Below are 20,420 nucleotides of genomic sequence, written 5' to 3'. Positions count from 1 at the left end.
AAATTATTTTTAAAAGCTATATAAATGTCTCCTAAACAAATTAGTATGAATTAAATGTCTCTTAAACAGATAAGTCCCAGTATGAAATTGCAGTAAACCACATTTCAGAAATCCTAATTATTCCTATTCAATGTAGACAAAAGCTCAGAAAAAGCAGAGCTTGCTTTGCAAGAAAGCAATTTTATGGAAATTTATATTTTCAAAGAACCTGAGGATTTAACCATCAAGTATCACATTCAAATAGCTTATCCCAAGTGACTTGCTGCAGGTCATACAGCATGTTTGGGGAGACTCAGCACTGGAACAAAGCTCTTTTTGCACAGAAGATGAGAGACTGTATTTTGCTTATTCACTTGGTTTATTCACTGCATGTAGTGCAAATTGAGCTTCTTTGTCCTGTATTCTCAGATGTTGGCCATATTATTGTCTTGTGTTGGAGGAAGGGGGCTTTTGTATTGCATTTTGTGTAAACAAAACCTCTAAATCTCTGCCTTTTTAGGAAGGGCATTTTCGGTGACGCACACCTCGGTGAAATCACCTGTTTCCAATGGCACCTTCAGCTTTGATGGCCACGTGAGGAGCGATGGCCACGTTTACCACACTGTGCACAAGGACTCAGGTTTATACAAAGACTTGCTCCACAAAATACACCTGGACAGGGCCAACGATGAGAGGCCCACTGCAGAAAACAACTACAAACTCTTAAGGCGCAACAACAGCTACACCTGTTACACTGCTGCTATTTGTGGCATGCCTGTGCATTCCTCCTTTAAGGCAGCGGATACATCTACTCCAGAAGACAGTGAGAAGTTGGTGGGAGACACTGTTTCCTACTCCAAGAAGCGAGTCCGCTACGACAGCTACTCCAGCTATTGCAACGCAGTGGCGGAGGCAGAGATTGAGGCGGAGGAAGGTGGGGTGGAAATGAAGTTGGCCTCTGAACTCGCAGATCCTAACCGGCCCCCTGTTGATCCTGTGGAAGAGGATAAGGAAGAGAAAGACACCTCTCAGGTCCATCTACTTTTCCACTTCCTCCAGATCTTAACAGCCTGCTTCGGATCCTTTGCCCATGGAGGCAATGATGTCAGGTAAGAGGATGAGATCTCACAAACCAGCAATTTTACAGTTCAAGTACGTGGAGCAAGGTTTACCAGCTTTGCTGGTTGGAAAGCACATTCATTTCTGCAGATAGATGGTCATCAGGGCTGTGTACCATCAATGTCCTCGGTGCTTTCCAGGAATTGCACTGCTTAGTCTAGTCTATGGTTTCTTTTCTTCTCAAGGGTGAAATCGATTTTTATTTGCTGCTAAATAATGGTGAAGTAATTAGTTTAATTTATTAATTAATTTTGGCAATCTTGGAGGCATCAAGACTCCACCCAACATGCCAACCACTGTAAAGGCAAACAGGACAATCCCAGCCCTGCAGAATTTGAAGCCTATTTTAACTGCAAAGTCAGAAACTTGCAAGAGATGAGAGGTTTTAGACTATTTTTGCCATTAGATGAATTTCATTTCTTGTCACACAGCACCTCACCATCTTGGTGGCATGTGGCTGAAGAGCAGTTTGGGTGGGTTTGCTGTGCCACTGGGAACACTGTGTATTTTTCCTTTAGGATTTGGCTGGGCTGCCTCTTCCCTAGACCTGGAACAATCCATTTGGTATTTAATAGATGCTTTTTCCAGTATATAAGGTCCCCTGAGAAATTCTTTCAAGTGGCTTGTTGGAGCAGCTGTCCTTATTTGGGTTGTGGCTGGGACTGTACTGAGTCCTCTTCTTGCTGGACCCTTGCCGTGCCATCCATTCCTTTATGGTGTTGGTTTCAGTGTTTTCAGTAGGACTTTACAGCGTTCATAATTTTCATCCTTCTTTCAGTCCTCCTTAGCCTTCTGGGCAAACCCTGTCTCCCTCTACAAGGACAACACTTACTGCTTCTTGCTCTTGTCAGCCTCCTAATTTAACTCGTAACTCATCATGAAAACACTTACAAACATGTTTCTTTGCTCCCCGTCCATTGCGCATCCTGGGAATTCAGATCAGGGCTTTCTGAAGAGCCTTTTGTACTTCCTTGGTATCCGCAGGGATCTGGCTCTGGGAAGGAGTCCAGAGACCCCTCATCCTCTGGATCAGAGGGCAGTGGTGTAGCTTTCTTTCCTCTCAGATGGTCTCTGTTGTTAAAGACCTTTGCTCTGAGCATACTGGCCAAGAACAAAGACCCATGGGAGTCAATATCCAAGCTCTGCAAGTGGCCAGAAGTGAGTGCTGAAGGGAACACAGGGATAAGGACAAAGACTGCTGATATTTCTTATAATGTATCCTGGAAATTACCAGGGTATGATGCAGAAAGTTCACAGCCTACCTCAGCAGGTGTCACAGCTCCTTTATTTCCTGCAGGTGATGCTTATACATACTCCTCAAGGACTCACATGTTTATGCAAGCATCACTTGCATGTTATGTAGGAGGAAAGGGTAGTCGATTTTATTAGAAGTGATCTGTAAGGATGCAGTTAGTTCAGAAATCAGATTTGGTGTTGACAGGAGCTGGTCAGGAAGAAATGCAAAGTTCAGACTCTGTGCTGTATGTGTTGTTGCATCTTACAGCCTAATTCCCTTAGAATTTTGCATTTGGACTAGCTTGTTACTGTAGCAATATCATTTCCCAAAAATTCATATGCTTTTAGTGTTTTTCAGATCCCTAGTTCTGTTGGTGATCCTATAAAATTTTCCAGGAAATGTGTTTTTATTAAATGCTGTTTATTCCAAAACCTCTTCTTAAGCTGAATTCATATAATTGCAAAACTAAAGAACAAGTTGGCTTCATTTTGTCAAAGGTGGTAGAAAAGCAGGGAGGTGCTTATGTGTCTAGGACTGGATAGGAACCCATCCTTGCAATTGTACTGAGTTCCAGCTAAACAATAAAATTAAAGACCCCTTCATACCTAAAAGATTTATTAAATAAAATTCTCTGGGAATGCCAATATCTCTCCTGTGGATCATATAGCAGAGATGTTTTGTCAGTCTTTGTCTAGCGGAGCAAAATTGTCTTGGCTCTGACACATGTTGCATTTAAGATCTGCAGAGCTTGAAAGGCAGTGCATTGTTTAAAAAATGATGCAGTAGAACCAAGTGAGTAGCATAGATTTCTGTTCACATTTGTGTAAGAAAGTAAGCCCTGGCAGTCCGTCTTCCACTGACGACCACTATCATTTCATCCCCCTCCTTTGTACACTTTCCTTCTGCTCATTTTAGCTGCTGCTGTCAAGCTGTTTCTCTAATGTTTTTCCTCAGCCTTGAATCCTGTTAAAATCCTGCTTTCCCCTGCATTTGGTTTTAAGCTCCTCACTCAGGTGTTTAGGATAGCACCTCCATTGTCCACATCTTTTTCTTTGGACTTGACTGCAACATTTTCTTTCCATATCCTGGAGCTTACTCTTGTGCCATGTTTTTTATTTATTTTCCATCAGCCTATTTGTTGGTATTCCTTGAAAGGACAGGAGCAGATAAGAGGAGCAAAGAGAGAAAAATAAAAAGCCAGTATGAAACTTAAAAACTGCAAGTGATTGCAATGTAAATGATTGACCTGTTCTAGAGCATATTTAAGCATGGGGCATACAGTACAGACAGAACCGTGATGTGGCTCAGAAAAACTTCATGGATAAGAAGTGCCCCATATAGTTTGGACATCACTTTGGTGGACAGAAGATCATATGGAGATCTCTTGTTTCATTGTCCAGGCTTTACCCAGAGACCTGGAAGAGTTAAATCCGTATTTTTCCCTTGACTGCAGAACTAATTCTTAACTCATGGGGCAGTTAGACCCCAGTTTCTTCTGAGATGATGCTCTTTTAGCTTCATAACAAAATCAGCCATCTTTGCTGTAGGAGCTGATGTTTGTAGCCATCAGGACTCATGTCTCAGGACTCAGGCTGACATCAGCAAGGATGCTGGCTGGGGCAGCTGTGTGTTAAAAGGAGAGGGAGTGATGGTAGCTCCTTATTTGGGTGACTGTTTTGTTCGGACCATCCTCTCCTGCCCCTGCCTCCAAGCTTATGTGCACTGTGTCAAGGGTGCTGGAGCCCTTCCAGGGCTGGGACCAGCTGAGCCAGGCCGAGAGCCTTGTGACACCACCATGCACATGGACTAAATGAAATCTAAAGAATTTAAAATCCCAACTAAATGTGTTGGGACAGAACCGCTGAAAAAATGTTGTTGTTGAACTTAATTAGCGGCGCCAAGTGAGCAGGTCCCACTGGCTCAGCACCCGAGCACAAAGGGAGCGCGTCAGGTCAGTGCAAGGGCAATGGGAGAATAAAAAGGGCAGGATGGAAAAAAGACCTGGGCCAGGAGCGTGACACAAGGAGAGCTGCCAGCTTCTAAATGCTTGTTCAGAGCCAGCTTTCCAGAGAGGCCGGGAGGCTGGGCTTTGTTGGCCAGCAGGGATTATATGCACCTATGGTTGAGTTGGACTGAGCTTATTTTTGTGTAGATATAGGCTGATTCAGCAGGAATCGTCGTCTGGAGCTTCACTGCTGCAGCCACAGCAGCCTACCTGTGTAACAACAAAATAGCAGAACAGTTGCTGAAGCTGTAGGGTTTATGCTGTGTTTTAAAGTCTGGAAGCATGTCTGATTAGCTAGTTCTCAAAAACAAAGGCAGATGGGCAGGCTCTTTTGGACATGGCTATAAAGGATTGCTAACCCCAAAAGGCTAATATGAAACTTAAAAACTGCAGGTGATTGCAAGGTAAATGATTGACCTGTTTTGGAGCATATTTAAGCATGAGGTACAGTACAGACTGAACTGTGATGCAGCTCAGAAAAACTTCATGGATCAGAGATGCACATATGATTTGGACAGCACTTTGGTGGGCAGAAGATCATATGGAGATCTCTCTTGTTTCTTTGTCCAGGATTTACCCATGGACCTGGAAGAGTTAAAGCAGTATTTTGCCCTCACTACAGAACTAATTCTTAACTAACTCATGGGGTAGTTTACACCTCAGTTTCTTCTGAGATGATGCTTTGTAGCATCATAATGAAATCAGCCATCTTTGCTGTAGGAGGTGATGTTTGTAGCCAGCAGGGCTCCCTGTTCAGCAGGGATGCTGGCTGGGGCAGCTGTGTGTTAAAAGGAACAAGGAGTCATGTTTTCTCTGGTCCCCAGCACAGCAGTGGCTGTGGCTGCTCTGCTACTGGGCTGGGAATGAGAAAGCTATGAGCAAACAATGTGCTTGCCCCACAGTCCTATCCTAGCAAGTGGGAAGATGCTTGTGTTGATTGCTCAAGCAATCTCTGGAGCTTGTTATTCCTTGAATTCTTGCAATCAAAGCAGGATGACCCACAGAGAGATGCTGTAGGTCAGTGTGAGTTTTGCTGATTAAAATATGCTGTTTATGCTGTGAGGAAAGCCTGAGCCTTGTACTCCTACACACCTGTCCATGCATGTGTTCAGTCATTTCTCACACAGATTCCTTCTCCTATAAATGGGCAGCCTCTTACTCCCTTACTCCCCTCCTTCTCTGCCTCAGGCCATCACTTCTGCTGTCACAGGAGAACCCCTGGCAGTGTCAGAATGAGCTGTGTGCCTTGGCTTGTGTGAGCAGGCAGCTACCTGGGCCCATGGACTCGGGCCATGCAGGAAGGTTGATTTAGTGCCCTGACGGTGGCAGGAGGCATGATGCTGCAGCTGAGCAGGGTGACCAGGGACCCTGCCACCACCCGTGTGTGTCTGTGCATGCCAAGGGACAGGCAGTGCTGAGGTTTGGCTGGTAGATGCTGTAGGGAGGAGAAACCTGCCTGTAGTCGTTTCACAGGATCTCAGTTTTCCTGAGTTCCTGCTGCATAAATTGTTGAAGAGTGTCTGCTCTAATTAAATTTCCTGTGGAGGACTTCAGGACTCCCCTTGCGTATTCATGCTTAGATATGAGGAAAAAAGGGTCATTGGACTTAGAGTCTGCAGGTAATGTCATATAGATTTATGGCACAAGTTTGAGAAAGAATGCCTGTCATTATCTAAACAATATAGGCTACATTACTGACAGCAGGATTTAAAACAATTTCAGAACTACAGTAAAAATATTTGATATTTTAAATATATTTCTACGCATTCTTTCAGTGGTTTTAGGGAAGCTGACTGCTACCAGATAGGGAATTCATTTTGAAGCAAAACAGTTTGAGAAACTAGGAAATGTGTACTTGCCCAAAATACATGGAGAAGAGCTTTCTCCTCTCACCTTCATACAGATTTCACTGGAGTTTTAGGTAAGAGCACACAAACAGCAGTAGGATTCACCTTTTCCCCCTCTTCCTAAAGTAAAGGCAATGGGATTAAAGGAGGGAAGGGCCAGAACATTGCCAGTATCTCACTGCACATGGAGAGCTTAGTGGGATTCAGCCTCTTGGCTAAATAAGGAGTCTAAAGGAGCTATAGTAAGGCTGGATTACAAAACAGGTATTTCTTATTTCCTCCCTGAGAGCTGCAGTCAAGATCACTTAGAATATTTAGGAAGCTAATCTGTCTGTTATATTTAGTGGGGGAAGCTTGATTTCTGATTTCTTCCCTTTTTAATAACACTCCATCCTATAAGTCCAGCCTGTGCCCCAAGTAGATGTGAATCTTCATTTCTGTCCTTAATTTTGCACGTACAGGACCTTTTGTAGTGCCATGCAGGCAAGTCAGAGAAGAGCAGCAAGAAATGAGGTCTCCAGTGAGCATGGGAATCCCTCCCCATCCCTCTGTGAGCAGGGCTCATGGCTGGGCTTGCCAGGGAAAAAGCTGATGCTGGTGGGCACAGACCCAACCCTCCAGGATGCAGGGAGGTGGGGTTTCAGGGCCAGTATTTGCAGGACACAGAGATGAGCTGCAGAAATAAAAGCATGTCCCCCCTGACTCATTAACACACCCAAAGCTTGCATTTCACAGGGCACAGCTCTGACACACTTTTATTGTGCTGTGGTAGATGCACTATTTCAAGGCTGTCCAGTTTTTTGAAGTAGGCTAAAACTCTCCTGATTATCTGATATCCTTGGAGAATAGAGCATGTTGTTTTCCTGTTTTTTTCCTGGAGTATCTTTCTTTCACTCTTGCTCAGCTGGGTGATGTCTCAAGGCATAACTGCAGCCTATTTAGAAATATCATCCCACTGATTTTCCCAGTGGAAGGTTTGTTTGTGAAATCCTAGTTTGGGAAATAGTCAAGTGGCTGGACATTTTGTAATTGTACTTGTAATATTGGACACCTAATACAGAATTCTCAGATGGCTGTTTTGCTTGTCATTCAGCTTTAGTTTGTGATAATGTACATTTCAAGGTTCTTTCACTCAACTAGAAAAAGTGGCTAAAAAGAAATCTCCGTTTTCAGGCAGCAGAGAATCTAAGCATGGTCATCAAGGAGTCTATACATTATTCACAAAGCATATTCAGAGTGTAGTTTTCAAATACAGTTAGATTTTCTTTTTGAGCACCTCACTACTCCCCTCAAACAACAGCAAGGGAATAGCAATGTTGCAACTTCATAACATGTTACGACAAGTTTGATGGGGTTTGGCCACAGAGCATTCAGCTGATGGCTGAACTACTGGGAAAAAGCCCCTTACTTCTTACTTAAAAAAAAAAAAAAATGTTGGTCCTTATTCCTCCAGAGAAGGTCTTGGACTTGTGACCGAAAGGTACCTAAAATTTTCTGCTTGTGTGTGTGATTGTGCATGGGAAACTGTCATTTCTAAGCCTGTCTCATGATAGCTGAATATGGGGTGGTTATTTTTGTTGGTAATACTATCTGTCTTACAGGGGAGAGGAGAAGCCAGCTCTATTTATAGTTCAGATTCACTGTCAAATGCTATCTTTCACAACAGTTTTATAAATACTGTGTGACAGATTCTAAACTGGCACAAGCAAGCAGAAAAAGAGAATTGTGCCAATTCACGTTAATCGAGAGCGCCGGCAAAACCATTGCAAGGGTCAGGCAGCGCTTCAGACCCAGGGAGCAGCCCTTCAGTGAGCCACCATGGAGCACATCTGCCAGTGCAAGTACTGCTGTGGGCGGCATTAAACCCTGCGCTGCAGCTCCAGGGAAGGCAAACAGCCCCTTGTGCAGCACCCCAGCTGCAAAGCCCTGTGCCCTGTGGGGCTGGGGGAGCCCAGCAGAGGTGGGGAAAAGTGCTGGATGTGGAGAATACATTTTGCAGCAGGCAGACTCAGGAGATGGGCTTCTTACGCCATAACATTTTATAACTCATCCTAAAATTAACTCCTATTGGCCACCCCCTTGTGCTCAGTGGGAAAGTGTGTATTAGGTGTGCAAAATTAAAGTAATACCATGACAGGAGCAGCTTATTTTCTGTTTTAAAACCAATAGCTAGATAATACAGCAAATTCTCTGAAGCACTTCAGTTTCATAGGAACCTGAGGGTAGTTTTACATGTAGATAGAAGTGAATGGGGGTTCAGAGCCCCTGTGTGACCATCTCAGGCTTTTTTCTTTTCTAAACTACCATTGATAAGATGTGGAGCTCCAGCACAAAGGAGAGTTAGTTAAGGTAAGTAGAAACCTGTGTGGGAGAGTAAGAGAAAATAACTTCTTGAAAATAGAGTTGTGAAATGAGTCTTAGCCAAATGCATGGAAGATTTGAGGTCTGCTTTCCTGCTAGTCATGTCTTGAATCAAATGAGCTAGACCCAGTGGGAAATACTCTGAAAGCCACATCCCAGTCTAGCCAGTGTCCTTGTGGTTCATCTGGTTAGTCACTCAGCTGTAGGAGACATCTGTTAAGCAAACTCTCTTATCTAACAATGCCTTTTTTGTTGCTGGGGTTTTTTTAATGTGTTGTTTCTCTCTTACCCTCTCTTACTATGCTGTTGGGAGTGGTTGTCTTCTACCTTTGGGCAGAACCAAGATCATAGTCTTTGCAGTGCCTGAGTCAGACCCATTTGCTGAGAGCTTTTGGCAGTTTCATGGTGGGACAGGCCTAACAGCTTTTTCTTGAGCTGTTTCCCATTGGCATAGGGAGCATTGATACCACAAGCCCCTTGGACTGCACCTCCTGAACAAGTCTAGAAGCTGAAGGAACCCCTTGGAAAGCTGTTATGGTGCTAGATTCAAGCCACTGTTGTTGCTGTTTGTAGCCACTTGCAGATATTCAGGCTGGGAGATGCCACTATCCCTAAGAGCTGAACATTTAAGTCACATTGAACATGAGAGGAAAAATGTCCCTCTGGTATAGATAACCAGTGATGCAGACACCCAAAAAAGAAAATGAGGTTAGTTTTTACCTTTTTACCTTTCCAAGCCTATCATCAACACCTCCACTGCTGTTTGGCTTTCTTTTCTTACAGGGAGGTATCAGAAATGCTGCCTCTGTGGGCAGCAGTGTTACCTCTTCTGATCTATTGGACAGAATCAGCCACTCAGATTCTCTGAGGCTGAGCATAAGTTGGCAGAGTTTTGGCTTGTCTTCCCTTGCCACAAATAAGAACCTTTTCCTCAAGGATTAAGCTTTGTTGATTCACAGAGGTGTAGTACTTGCAAATAATTAAAACTGGGTTTTGATATGGAAGAGCATAGTTTGCTGCTGCAGTTTTGGAAGCCTTTTCTGCCTTTTCATTTACATTGGGATTGACAAATACGTATGCATAATCTCTTCAGAACAGTCAGGAATCGGTGCCTGAGCTCACTCCAAATGTGGCTGTTATTTTCAACAGGGAAGTTTTTTTTCCATGTCATACAGCACTATAAAAAGGGATGATCAGTTTTGCCCTTATTCATCTGATCAATGTATTATTTGCCTTTATCCATCCTTCAGCATCCATCAGTTTATTCATGTACCATTGTACATTGAATTACCTTCCTTTTTCTGTGCCCAAGAAGACATTTAAATGTGCAAGTAATTTAATCCATACCTGAAAACACTGGAAAAGCAGTTTCAGGTTGATTTCAAAATATTAGAAGTGCTTCAGTCAATTATCTCTTCTTGCATGGAAGTAAAATAATTTTTGCATTTAGGTCCTAAGGACTTTTCACATACTGTCCTTCCAAAACTGAACAAATTGAATGTTTACTTGGGCACAGTATCAGACCAGAATTTTAAAGTGTTTTAGTTAGTGGAAATAACTCTTTATTTAGAGTCTTTAGTTCTTCATTGTACTGCCCAGCATCTTCAAATCCACTGGATTTTATTATTCATGTTAGCTCACTAATTTATTTTCAGGATCTTTCTCAAAATCCATAACAATTAGTAATTCTTTTTTTTTATAGCAAAGAGCATTTTTAACTATTTTCGTTTCCCTCGCAGATTGAATGTTGCTGTGTGTGTTTATGAGGGAAAAGTGTTTTCTTATTGCTTTGCTTCAGGATCACTTTTCAGGATTCAGAGCTCAATTTCTCAGGGGCCAGATGAAAGCAGGAGGGTCTCGTGTTGCTGAGATGTGCCAGCTTTGCACTGCTGGTGACCCTTGTCTCTTGGCAATCACCACTCAGCTCCTGGCACCTCATATCTGGTAAAGACGAGATTCAAGGAAATTATTAACTGGCATATGCAGTGGCCTGGTTTGCACAACATTTGACATTAAAACTGGCCCTTACTCCATCTGTGTGCTTTGGAGTGGAACCAGGAACTAAATTTAGCAGGTCCTGGCTCCAGGGTGAGCATGGCTGTCAGTCCTGCCTGTGGTGCTCACTGTGACCTGCTTTCCTATTGGTTTACAAAGAGGGGAGCTTCCCTGACAGTTTTCAGATTTTTGGAATGACATTGGTCAGGTTTGTTCCGATATTCTCATGATTATTTAGACATAAATATAGCACTGCTTCATTAATTATGCTTTTTGGGTGGTGAATAAATGTTGCTCAGCAAGGCAAGCAGCTACTGGGTTTATTAAAAGATCTGAAAACAAAAGGGATGTTGAAATTCTTATCTGCTTTTTAGTATTTAGGCTTCCAAAGTAATTGGATATTGGTTTTCAACTTTTCTTCTAGCTAGAAGTTTCTGTCTAGAAACTTGATGCTTTTTTAGAATAAACAGAGTCAGAAGTCTGACTCCAGACACCAGTATCAGATGACCTGCGTTAAGAGTGGGGACTTCAGTGTTGCTGACTTCCAATGTTTTTCCAGATAGTAGCAGCAAAAAGGGCTTACACCAGCTCTGTGTAACCAAAGGCTCCTCTCTGATCCAGTCCAACTCACTCTACAACACCTTTGAAGATGTCTATATCACCTTTCCAGCTGCATTCAGATCATACCCCGAATGGTACAGGCTGTCAAACTAGATAATATTTCTATATTCTTGTCTGTGATGGTAATTTTGTTCATTATTTTCCCTTCTTTGACAAAAAGACCTAATTTGATACTTGAATTTTAAAGATACAAGTCCTGAATTGGTAAATTTTGAGATAGCTTCAGTGCAGTACTGAAAATACTGATTTTTGTCACAGAACAGACATAACAAGGTACTACTGACTCTGACATTTGTAAAAGAAACTATTTGTAAAAGAGAGATTGCTTTCAGGCCTTGCTCTAGTTATCAGTGAAGAAGTGACAACTGAAAAAGCAACATGATAAGAGTCGCCTGCTGTACCCTTTCCAAGGGAGAAAAGGTGAAAGGTACTTGATCTTGTAGGATCAAGTTGGAGTAGTGATACACCCATGATGAAGAAAAATCATGCAGAAAAGAAGAGAATTCTTTCAAGGCAACTCTCTGCATTTTTGTGACTCAGGTGACACGTTTCTGTTTCTCCAGCAATGCCATTGGTCCCCTCGTCGCACTCTGGCTTATCTACGAGCAAGGTGCCGTAATGCAGGAAGCATCGACTCCCATCTGGCTGCTGTTCTATGGAGGTGTTGGGATCTGTGTGGGCCTCTGGGTCTGGGGAAGAAGAGTTATCCAGACTATGGGTAAAGACCTCACTCCAATCACACCATCGAGGTAGGTCCACAGGTGTCATTGTGGTTGTGTGAACTTTGTGTGTGAGGCAATCTGAGAAATTGCTGCTCCAGTATTTAGTTTGTAATGCAGTTTGCTGGATTTGCTGTGCTTTGATTTTAATGATAACCTGGCTTTGACTTCTCTGTCTTTCTAAAAAAAAAGTGAAAGAAATAAGCAAAAAAGGAGAAAAAGAAAGCATGAGAAAAAGAAAGAAAAAGAAAGAGAGAAAGGAAAAAAGATAACCCTGTAATATTGAATGTGTTTACGGCATAGAGGTCTGCATGGACAGACAGCAGTCTTCTGCTGATTACCTAATTAGCGTGGTAGAAGGTTCATTTGGAAATGGCAACATTACAGTGGCTTTCCCGGTGTGCTTGAGACCATTAAACCCATATGTATTCATTACGGTAATTTTTGTCTTTAATGCATACTCGACCTCTGCTGGTGCTTAACTGAATTACTAATTAGGAACGATTCACCGCAGCGTAGAGTAGTGAAGGTCTTTGACGCAATGAGCCATGCAGACGGGGTACTGCAGATGACTAGCCTGTGCCGTTCCCATTATTCAGCCCTTTCTTGTTCTCTTAACTTACTCACATGGCAAAAATCAGTTGGAGATAAAACAGTCGAAAGAAGAAACGGGTAAGACTTTGGCACGCTGCATGGTATCAGTCCGAGCTGATGCAAAGAGTGATTGTGAAGTGTTTTCTTATGCTTCCCGCAGTGGATTCACTATTGAGTTGGCTTCGGCGTTCACAGTTGTGGTAGCTTCCAATGTTGGACTTCCTGTCAGTACTACACACTGCAAGGTATGCCTTTGCCCAGCGACTGCAGTCAAGGCAGTCTGGACTATTCATCTTAAAACTGTGCTGCTCGAGCCAGGGGTAATGGCACGGTGAAGAGAAAACAGCCACTGACAGGGGATGGTTAGGTAGGGGTGCATTAGCATGTCTTGGTCATGCCAGCAACGTGGGAATGTAATCAGGCTTCCAGAAAATGCGTTGGAGTTGTCACAGTAAAGTTACTGGAATTGGCCACAGAATAAACTCCATAGCTGCTGGTGAAGAAAACTAGCGCTTACAAAAGCCTGACCTCAATTTTAAAGCAAACGATTGCGAGGAAGAGCCTGGTTTCCTCTGACGGTGCCATTTGAACCTGGTTGGGTAACATTTCTCCCTTGTTCAGAGGCTGCGCATCATTCATCATTTATACTTGACTTTCTTGATAAGTGCATGGCATGGGATTTCCTGCATATAACTCTTTTACTACAAGTTTTCCATCTGTCTTTTTTTTTTTTTTTTATTTCTTCACAGTGGATTTTGCATTGAAGTAATGTGTGCGCTAACGGTACTTGTAGCCTCAAATGTGGGTATTCCAATAAGCTCCACCCATTGCAAGGTATTGGAGTTTGCAGTGATACTATCAGTAAATCACATCACTAGGACAAAACATAACAAAATCCGGGAGAGATACCGACTGTTGCAGATTGCCTTCACTGTGCCATGCCCTGCAAACTGTGACCGCAAAATAACGGGGCCCACTTTCAAAGGCAGTAGAGCCAAGCAAAGTCAGCATTATAGCTAATTGCACAAAAGTCTGGACTGTCTTTCACCCCTACATGGTTGTATTGAACTAATATAGACATATTACAATAATGTAGATTCGTAGTCTGTGTGAACCCAGTTACGTGTATTTTAAAACCACCTGTATGAAAAACAGTGCTACATCATTAAGCTAATATTTTAATGTCTCTCTTCTTTTCAACCAACTTGTCCTCACTTTTGTGCATTGTAATACAGAATCTGGCCCTTGTAATTAGTCCTTTGAACAAGGTAAATTTCTTTCTTGGGTTTTTTTGTTAAAGAGCACTTTGTAGTATAGATACAGGCTGGGTAATGAGCACAATTTAATTGTGTCATTAAGACATTTAAATAGCTTGTAGACATGAGGGAGCATGTGGACATTTACACTTCTGGAAGAACAAAATGGGAATTTGGAATTTTGTTCCCTGGGAAATTCTCAGGTCAAATACCCCATCTTTTTTCCTTTCTTTCTCCATGGACTCTCAAGCTCCTCGACATGCAGAGCTGTTTGTTTCTTTCACCCTCTGGCAGGATGTGGGGAAGCCCCTTCAAAATCATAGACCCCAGAATGGCAGTCCCTCTGGGGACGTCATTGCACGCCGCCAAGACCAAGCCCTAAAAAAAGACAGTCCTTGTAGGATTCACTGCTGCACCCTGGGGACCTAGGAGCCCTGGGCTGGGCTGGGACAGGCAGGTTTCCGGGGATAACTGCTCCATGGCATGGCAGGCAGGCTGGCAAGAAGCCTGGCAGCCTTGCCTGTGACATTGACCTGCTTTCCAGTAAAAGAGTCAATGAAATCCACACATCCTACAAAATGCCCAAAGTTGGTTCAATTGGCCTTTTTCTAGTGCAAACCATTTCTTCAGAAAGCCTTCCTCTATTGCAAAATCATTTATTTCTTCTACCCTGGTGCTCTTTGAGGAGCAGCCAAGACTGAGCTGCTCTGAAAGGCTGTTCAGATTTCCTGGCATTGACAGAACTCTGGTTCCTCTGAATCAAGCAGGGAGGGAAAAAATAATAACAATGTAATCCACTTCTAAAAATGCTAGCCTGAAACCACCTCCCTTTAGGCTGACTGGTATATTAAATGCATGATGAAGAATTTGCCAGGGAGAATAATACAGCTTTGATTATCCCAGTTGCGTGCCTGAAACACTTCTAGCCAACTGCTGTAAAAGAGAAAACATACTTTGGTCCAAACAAATAGACTGAATTTAAAAAGAAAATGTCTTGGAAGCCAGAAGCTAATGAGAGGGGTATTCATTCACTCAATGCAGCTAAAAGCTTGGTCTTTTCTAACTGCAGAGCAAAAGAGTTCTTTTTTAAAAATACTTCCATAAAAGCAGCTAATGTGGTTAGTCTGTGTCTGCTCCCTGTATCTCATTAGATGGATCATTCTTAATGGGAAGATCCACTTTGCAATAGGATTAGACTGTTCCAGGGATGTCATATTATTATAACTGACTCGGTGTTTCAGCAAAATGAGATCCTGAGTTGAAAGATCCTAAGTGAGCAGCACAAGATAAAGCAAACACTTGTAACTGATGTATTCTTATATTCCTTGTTTTCTTCAAGGGCCCAGGGAAGGAATAAAAGAATTGTTAAATATCATTTGCTCCATGTGAAAATGCCTCGCTGAAACTGCTGTCAACCACTGCTGTCAAAAATGCCTTCTTAAAAATCAGCAGAAAAATTATTTTGCCTTAGAAATCCAAAAGAAAACAGGTTTGAGGTGAGCCTAATCTTGAGCCTCCAGCATCAAGGATTGGGAATTATTCTTCTCCTCAGTTTGCTCCACTGCAAAATAGCATTTGCTTGAGTGGAGGCCCTACTGGAGGGGTGTCAGTCAACTGAATGTGCAGCAGCTGGATAAACTGATGGCAAATAAGGAGCAGCATGAAACAGATGAGGTGGAGGGAAACCTTTTTGACGTGAAACAGTAGACTGTAATGAAAAATGGAGACCAAGTATGAAGCTCTGAGCAGCAGTTTTCAGATCTTGTAGCAGATGTGGTAGCAAACTAGAGGTTGCTGGCAGGAATAAAAGCATTTAGCTTCTGAGGAAGGTTTGTCAAGCCCTCTCAGGTCAGGACCTGCCTTTGGTCCTAAATCAGAGCTTTTGTTCTACATGAGGTGGTCACCCCCCGATGTGCCTGTCCCACATCTATGGCCAAGCAGCTTTTTCACTCTCAGTGCCTGCTGAGAGCCTGAACTGTACCTTCGTCTTTGCAACAGGTCCAAGGGGGAGAGGAAAGACCCTTGAAAGCCTCAAAGTCAAGAGGGCTTGTAGGAAAGACTCTATCTTTTGAGCCTCCAAAGGAATTTGTGGGTCTGAATGCAGTAGCCACATTGCTCTGGCTGTACCTGTTCAACCTCTGGGATTTAGCACTGAAAAGCCAGTGTGGTGTGAATGCATACCTTCCCTTTCTGCTGCCCAGGTGGGCAAATGATCATATTGAGTCTTAGAGTGCCTGTTATTTGTTCTCAGATTGGAGATTTAGAAATAAGCATTTCTTAGCTGTAACCGAGTGTGTTCATGTACAGATAAAACTAGAGTGCAGCAGTTAAATGCTTTTTCTCTGCAAAAGTGACTTTGCTGAGGTCATTCTGTCAGCTCCATTTTGCTATTATGATTTTGCGGTTTTGAAAAATATTCTCCATTGCTATGATTGAATTATCATGTTCTGTATTCTTATTATACAGCATTGCACAGGAACAAGAGAACCAAAAGCATTTCTGTAATGCTTTAAGCAGGGCATACTGAAGGCAAACTGCACTGGTTTCAAACCAGTCTCAAAGTAGATACCATCTGAAATTCTACAGAAGGTGTAGTGTGCCTACACCCAAGGATTAGCTACTCTCCTAACCTCTAGTCCATCAAAAATCACTATTAATAAACTAAACTTTAATAATGTTTAAAACAGATTGCCAATGCCATCATTGCTGATACCATTTAAAATCCAGGAAGGACTCGGAGATTAGTGTATGTAGACTGCAGGCTTGCTCAATAAGTAATCCTTCTTGTTGCAAGCATGACAGACAGATGCTGAGGACACACAAAATGTAAAGCTGAGCCTAACAGCTGAGCTGCTGAAAACCCAAATGCTGTTTCCTCGGGTTAATGCTTTGATGTAGTCACAAGTGTTGGGTTCCTCTTCACCTAGATATGCCTCCACCTCCTAAATACACTTATGCCTCCTAATTGCAGAACAGCATATTGTTCACTCCAGGAGTATTCAGATGAAATATTATCAAACAGATATCCTTATTGGGTCAAACTTTCAACAGAGGACTTATTGGTCATAGAATATCAAGTTTAGTTTTCCCTTGTTCTGTTACAGGGTCTTCCAGAAGTAACTCTTCTCTGAAAAGAAATGTTAAGCAGTAGTTAGAAGCTAAACAGGTGTTAGCAAAACATGCAGATTTGGTATCCCCATGCTATCTTTCCCTGATTCCCTGTACTCCTGGCATGTATCATTTTCCTGGCTCTGTGCAAGGGGAGCAGCCCATCTTTTGATCTATAGGCAGGGACTGATACGCCCATTAAGAAAATAAGCAGGGAGGCAGGGATGGCACTTCAGGGAGCACATGTCCAGCTGTGTCTTGGAGTTTCCTTACCTTCAAAACAGGATATTTCTTCCACATTTCTTTCTGCTTTACTGTGCACTTCGAATAGACTTACACTGTTTTTGCTAACAGCATGGAAAGCACTTCCAGGGCAGAAAGAAAATGTAGTCTTTCTGATATTTTTGTGTCATTTTTCATTGAAAATGTTTTTCTCAGTCCAGTTTTTTTTTCTTAAAAACTGATATGCTGGGTTTATACCTGAGCTTATGAACTGAAAATACCTTTGAAGGAAGAAAAGGTTGCAGCTTTGCCCATAACACAGTGTGGTTTTGTCTACAAAACCACTGACCTACACAGCTGCCCTGGTAGTAGTGTCTTTGAAGGATATCTTGGTGTTTTATCCATTCCCCACCATCCTCTTGGTATCTGAACAGTTAGTGTACCCCATATAGTCTGGTGCCTTTGTCTGCAAGACAAGATTTTAGTTCTGGATGCTTTTCTTGGCTAGCTGGTCCAGAAGAATTTATTTCCCTCACAGGGCTCAGATTGATGGGTTTGATGTACTGGGTCTAAGCCTGCATTGCCTTTCTGCCCCCTGCCAAGCCACCATCACTCCACAGGGTGGGCTCAGCTGCTTTTACCTTGCCACTGCCATCCTGTTTGTAGCCTGCAGTATTGGAATATGGATGTGGTGTTTTGAGTCAGCGCTGTATGCTGGGCTGTGAGCTGCACAGGGTGCTGCACAGAGCTGTGCAGGGGCAGGGGCAGGGGCTGGGTGAACAGGCAGGGCATCCTAAACCAGCAAGAGGACAGGCAGGTGGGATAGGAACCATATTTGCTGTCCTGGCCTGCCCCATGCAATGCTCTCCAGCAGAGCCTTAAAAACAGCTTTCCTGGTGTTTTCCTGATTTAAACTGCAATCAGGCCAGAGTCATTGGACACTTGCTCTCTCCCCTGTGGACTGAGTCAGGTGGAGGGCTGCCTCAGTTGCTCTGAAGGTTCATGTAGGAGTTAGCAGGGCAGAGAAAAACTCACCAACATATTTTATTGCCTTTGGCTGACCCCAAGACCCATGAAAAATAGGACAACATTGAAAAACAAAGGTTTAAGTACCCTGAAAGTGTCATCCTCCTGCCATCACACCAGCACAGCACCATTGTCATCCTCAGGGGCTTCTTTATGTCAGAGCATCACTTGGTATCAGCTGACTGGCATTGGTGTGGCCGTGGGCATGTTACAGGTGCTCAGACCTACCCCTCACACCTTGTCTCCCTCTCTCTTCCCCACGCTCCCAAGGTTGGCTCCGTGGTGGCCGTCGGCTGGATCCGCTCCAAGAAAGCCGTCGACTGGCGCCTTTTCCGCAACATCTTCCTGGCCTGGTTTGTGACTGTGCCGGTGGCCGGCTTGTTCAGCGCCGGCGTGATGGCACTGCTGATGTACGGGATCCTGCCTTACATTTGAGGAGCTTCCTCTGCTGGGAAAAGGGGAAATGGCTGAGCTACTACCGATGGGAGAAGTGTTCCCGTGAAAGAAGCAGTCAGAGAGGATCCATCTTCCATACCTAACTTCTTATCTACTGTACATAACAATGTGTCATATTGGTGACATGGTGATGTGGTGCCATTTCTTATATATTAAAGAAATATATATGCATATAGTAGGTAACAATACCTAAGTTATATCATCAGTGGGGTGAAAATAATTGCCTAGAACTTAATATTTAGTAAAATTTGTACATAGTGTATCATTTTGGTGGCTATTTTTTAATCTTTTGAAGAAGAGTATGGATTAGGAAATGTTTCTTGTCCATTTGATATAAGAAGAAGCGAGGTACAGGACTGCGTAATACATGACTTTTTTAAAGCTATTAAGATACTGGAACAAAATAAAATGTGCAGAAGTGCTTTTCATAAAATAACTTCATTCATATCATGTTGATTTTCGTGTATCATAGCGTGATGGTTATGGCTGTGTAAATACTTATGAACAGTAACTTTTAAATGGTGCATTTCCCTTATATATTTTGGATAAGAAAGTTTAGGAAGTACCAAAGAAGCAGGGGAATAGCTTGCCGATTTTATGTTGTCTCCACGTGTGTTGTGTTTCCCCACCTCTGATTCAACGTTTCACCAAGCTCCGGCCAGTGAGGCTGGCGTAGTACTGTTCATGTCTTAATGTAACTTAAAAAAAAAAAAGCGCACACAAAAAATTAGTTCTCGTACTTAGTAGGCAGCCCATGGCTCTCCACATTAGCTGATAGTAGACTGACTTCATTTTGTGGGTTGATACTTGAGTATCTCACTGCTCACCTTCTACCTTTCCCCTTCAAGTCTCAGCTCCTGGTCGCCCTGCTCTCGATTCCTGCGGGAGACAGACCATCAGCCTCCCTCCTTCTCTCCATCCAGACACAAGCACACACTCTCAGGTACAGGAGCGGGGCCGTGGAGTGCACGGCACCCCCGCATACAGAAGTGAAGGGCAGCAGCAGGCGGGAGAGGGCTCAGCCCTGGCTTTGTGCTTGGAGGTAAATGGGCGCCCACAGGAGTGCTGATCCATGCAGGGGAGGATGTGAGCAGGTGCTGCCTTCTCCCTGGCAAGTCCCATCCCAGCCACAGCCAGCCAGCCTCCTGCTGTGCCACCTACAGCAAGGAGGGGACTGGAGCCTGGCCCTGTGTGGATGGAGGTTGAATGGTAACCAGCATTTGGGATGAGATTTTTTTCACAGCAGCTCAGGGGAAAATGGCCAGCTACATCCCCTGCATGCCTTTGGAAAGCACATTTGAGTGAAGGTTACTGATTTATGCGTGGGAGGCAAAGGGCAAGGGGTGCCCAGAGGAGGTTGGGAATCTATTACTGTTTAAATGCTGCTAAAATTTTGATAAAATGTTCTTGGTACTCCATTGTGATTTTTCCATTGGTCATTCATACCAAATTTATAATAAAAAGATAAACAGCCCCTGTAACTGCCTCTTGCGTTTTTGGAGTGTTACTCAGCTGTAATGGGAAGGCTCCCCAGGCAGTTAAAGCCTACTCCTTGGCATCTGCCATCCTTTGTCCTTTGTCTGCTGTGGTCAGTGGGATCAAACCATGCTCTGTTGGCGCTGACAAAACCTCCCTTTTCCTCCTGCTGTCCTGGCAGCCCCAGTGCCCAGCCCTCGCTCTGCCCGGGCTTGGCTCACAGGCGTCTCTCCGTCGAGCTTTGGGAGCTTGTGGGCTGCTTCAGACACATTCCCTGGGCACTCACTGCCTCCAACTGCCTCCCTCACTCTGGCTCTTTCTGGGGCTCTGGAAGCATCCCTATTGCCATGGCACCGAGGTGCTCAGTTTCCAACCCCTCTGAAACACTAGAGCTGTGGT

General features: G+C 43.5%; 1 protein-coding gene across 5 annotated transcripts in view; it reads left to right on the top strand.

The window, feature by feature from the left end:
* Positions 1–20,026, top strand: part of SLC20A2 (solute carrier family 20 member 2) — a 57,175-nt gene extending 37,149 nt beyond the window's left edge. For 3 of the 5 annotated variants that reach the window (XM_053975702.1, XM_053975701.1, XM_053975703.1), the window contains exons 8-11: positions 500–1,088; positions 11,728–11,913; positions 12,638–12,722; positions 18,360–20,026. In XM_053975702.1, coding sequence (XP_053831677.1) covers positions 500–1,088; positions 11,728–11,913; positions 12,638–12,722; positions 18,360–18,524 — 1,025 coding nt within the window. In that variant the 3' untranslated portion in view covers positions 18,525–20,026. Of the gene's footprint in view, positions 1–499; positions 1,089–11,727; positions 11,914–12,637; positions 12,723–13,226; positions 13,312–18,359 lie in introns of all 5 variants that reach the window. The other 2 variants (XM_053975704.1, XM_053975705.1) reach the window with 2 other exon arrangements.
* Positions 20,027–20,420: the final 394 nt, after the last annotated feature.

This window comes from Vidua macroura, chromosome 4 (genome assembly GCF_024509145.1).
Source record: "Vidua macroura isolate BioBank_ID:100142 chromosome 4, ASM2450914v1, whole genome shotgun sequence".
Taxonomy (NCBI): domain Eukaryota; kingdom Metazoa; phylum Chordata; class Aves; order Passeriformes; family Viduidae; genus Vidua; species Vidua macroura.
The sequence above is the reverse complement of the archived record's forward strand: the minus strand, read 5'-3'. Positions and strand labels throughout refer to the sequence as shown.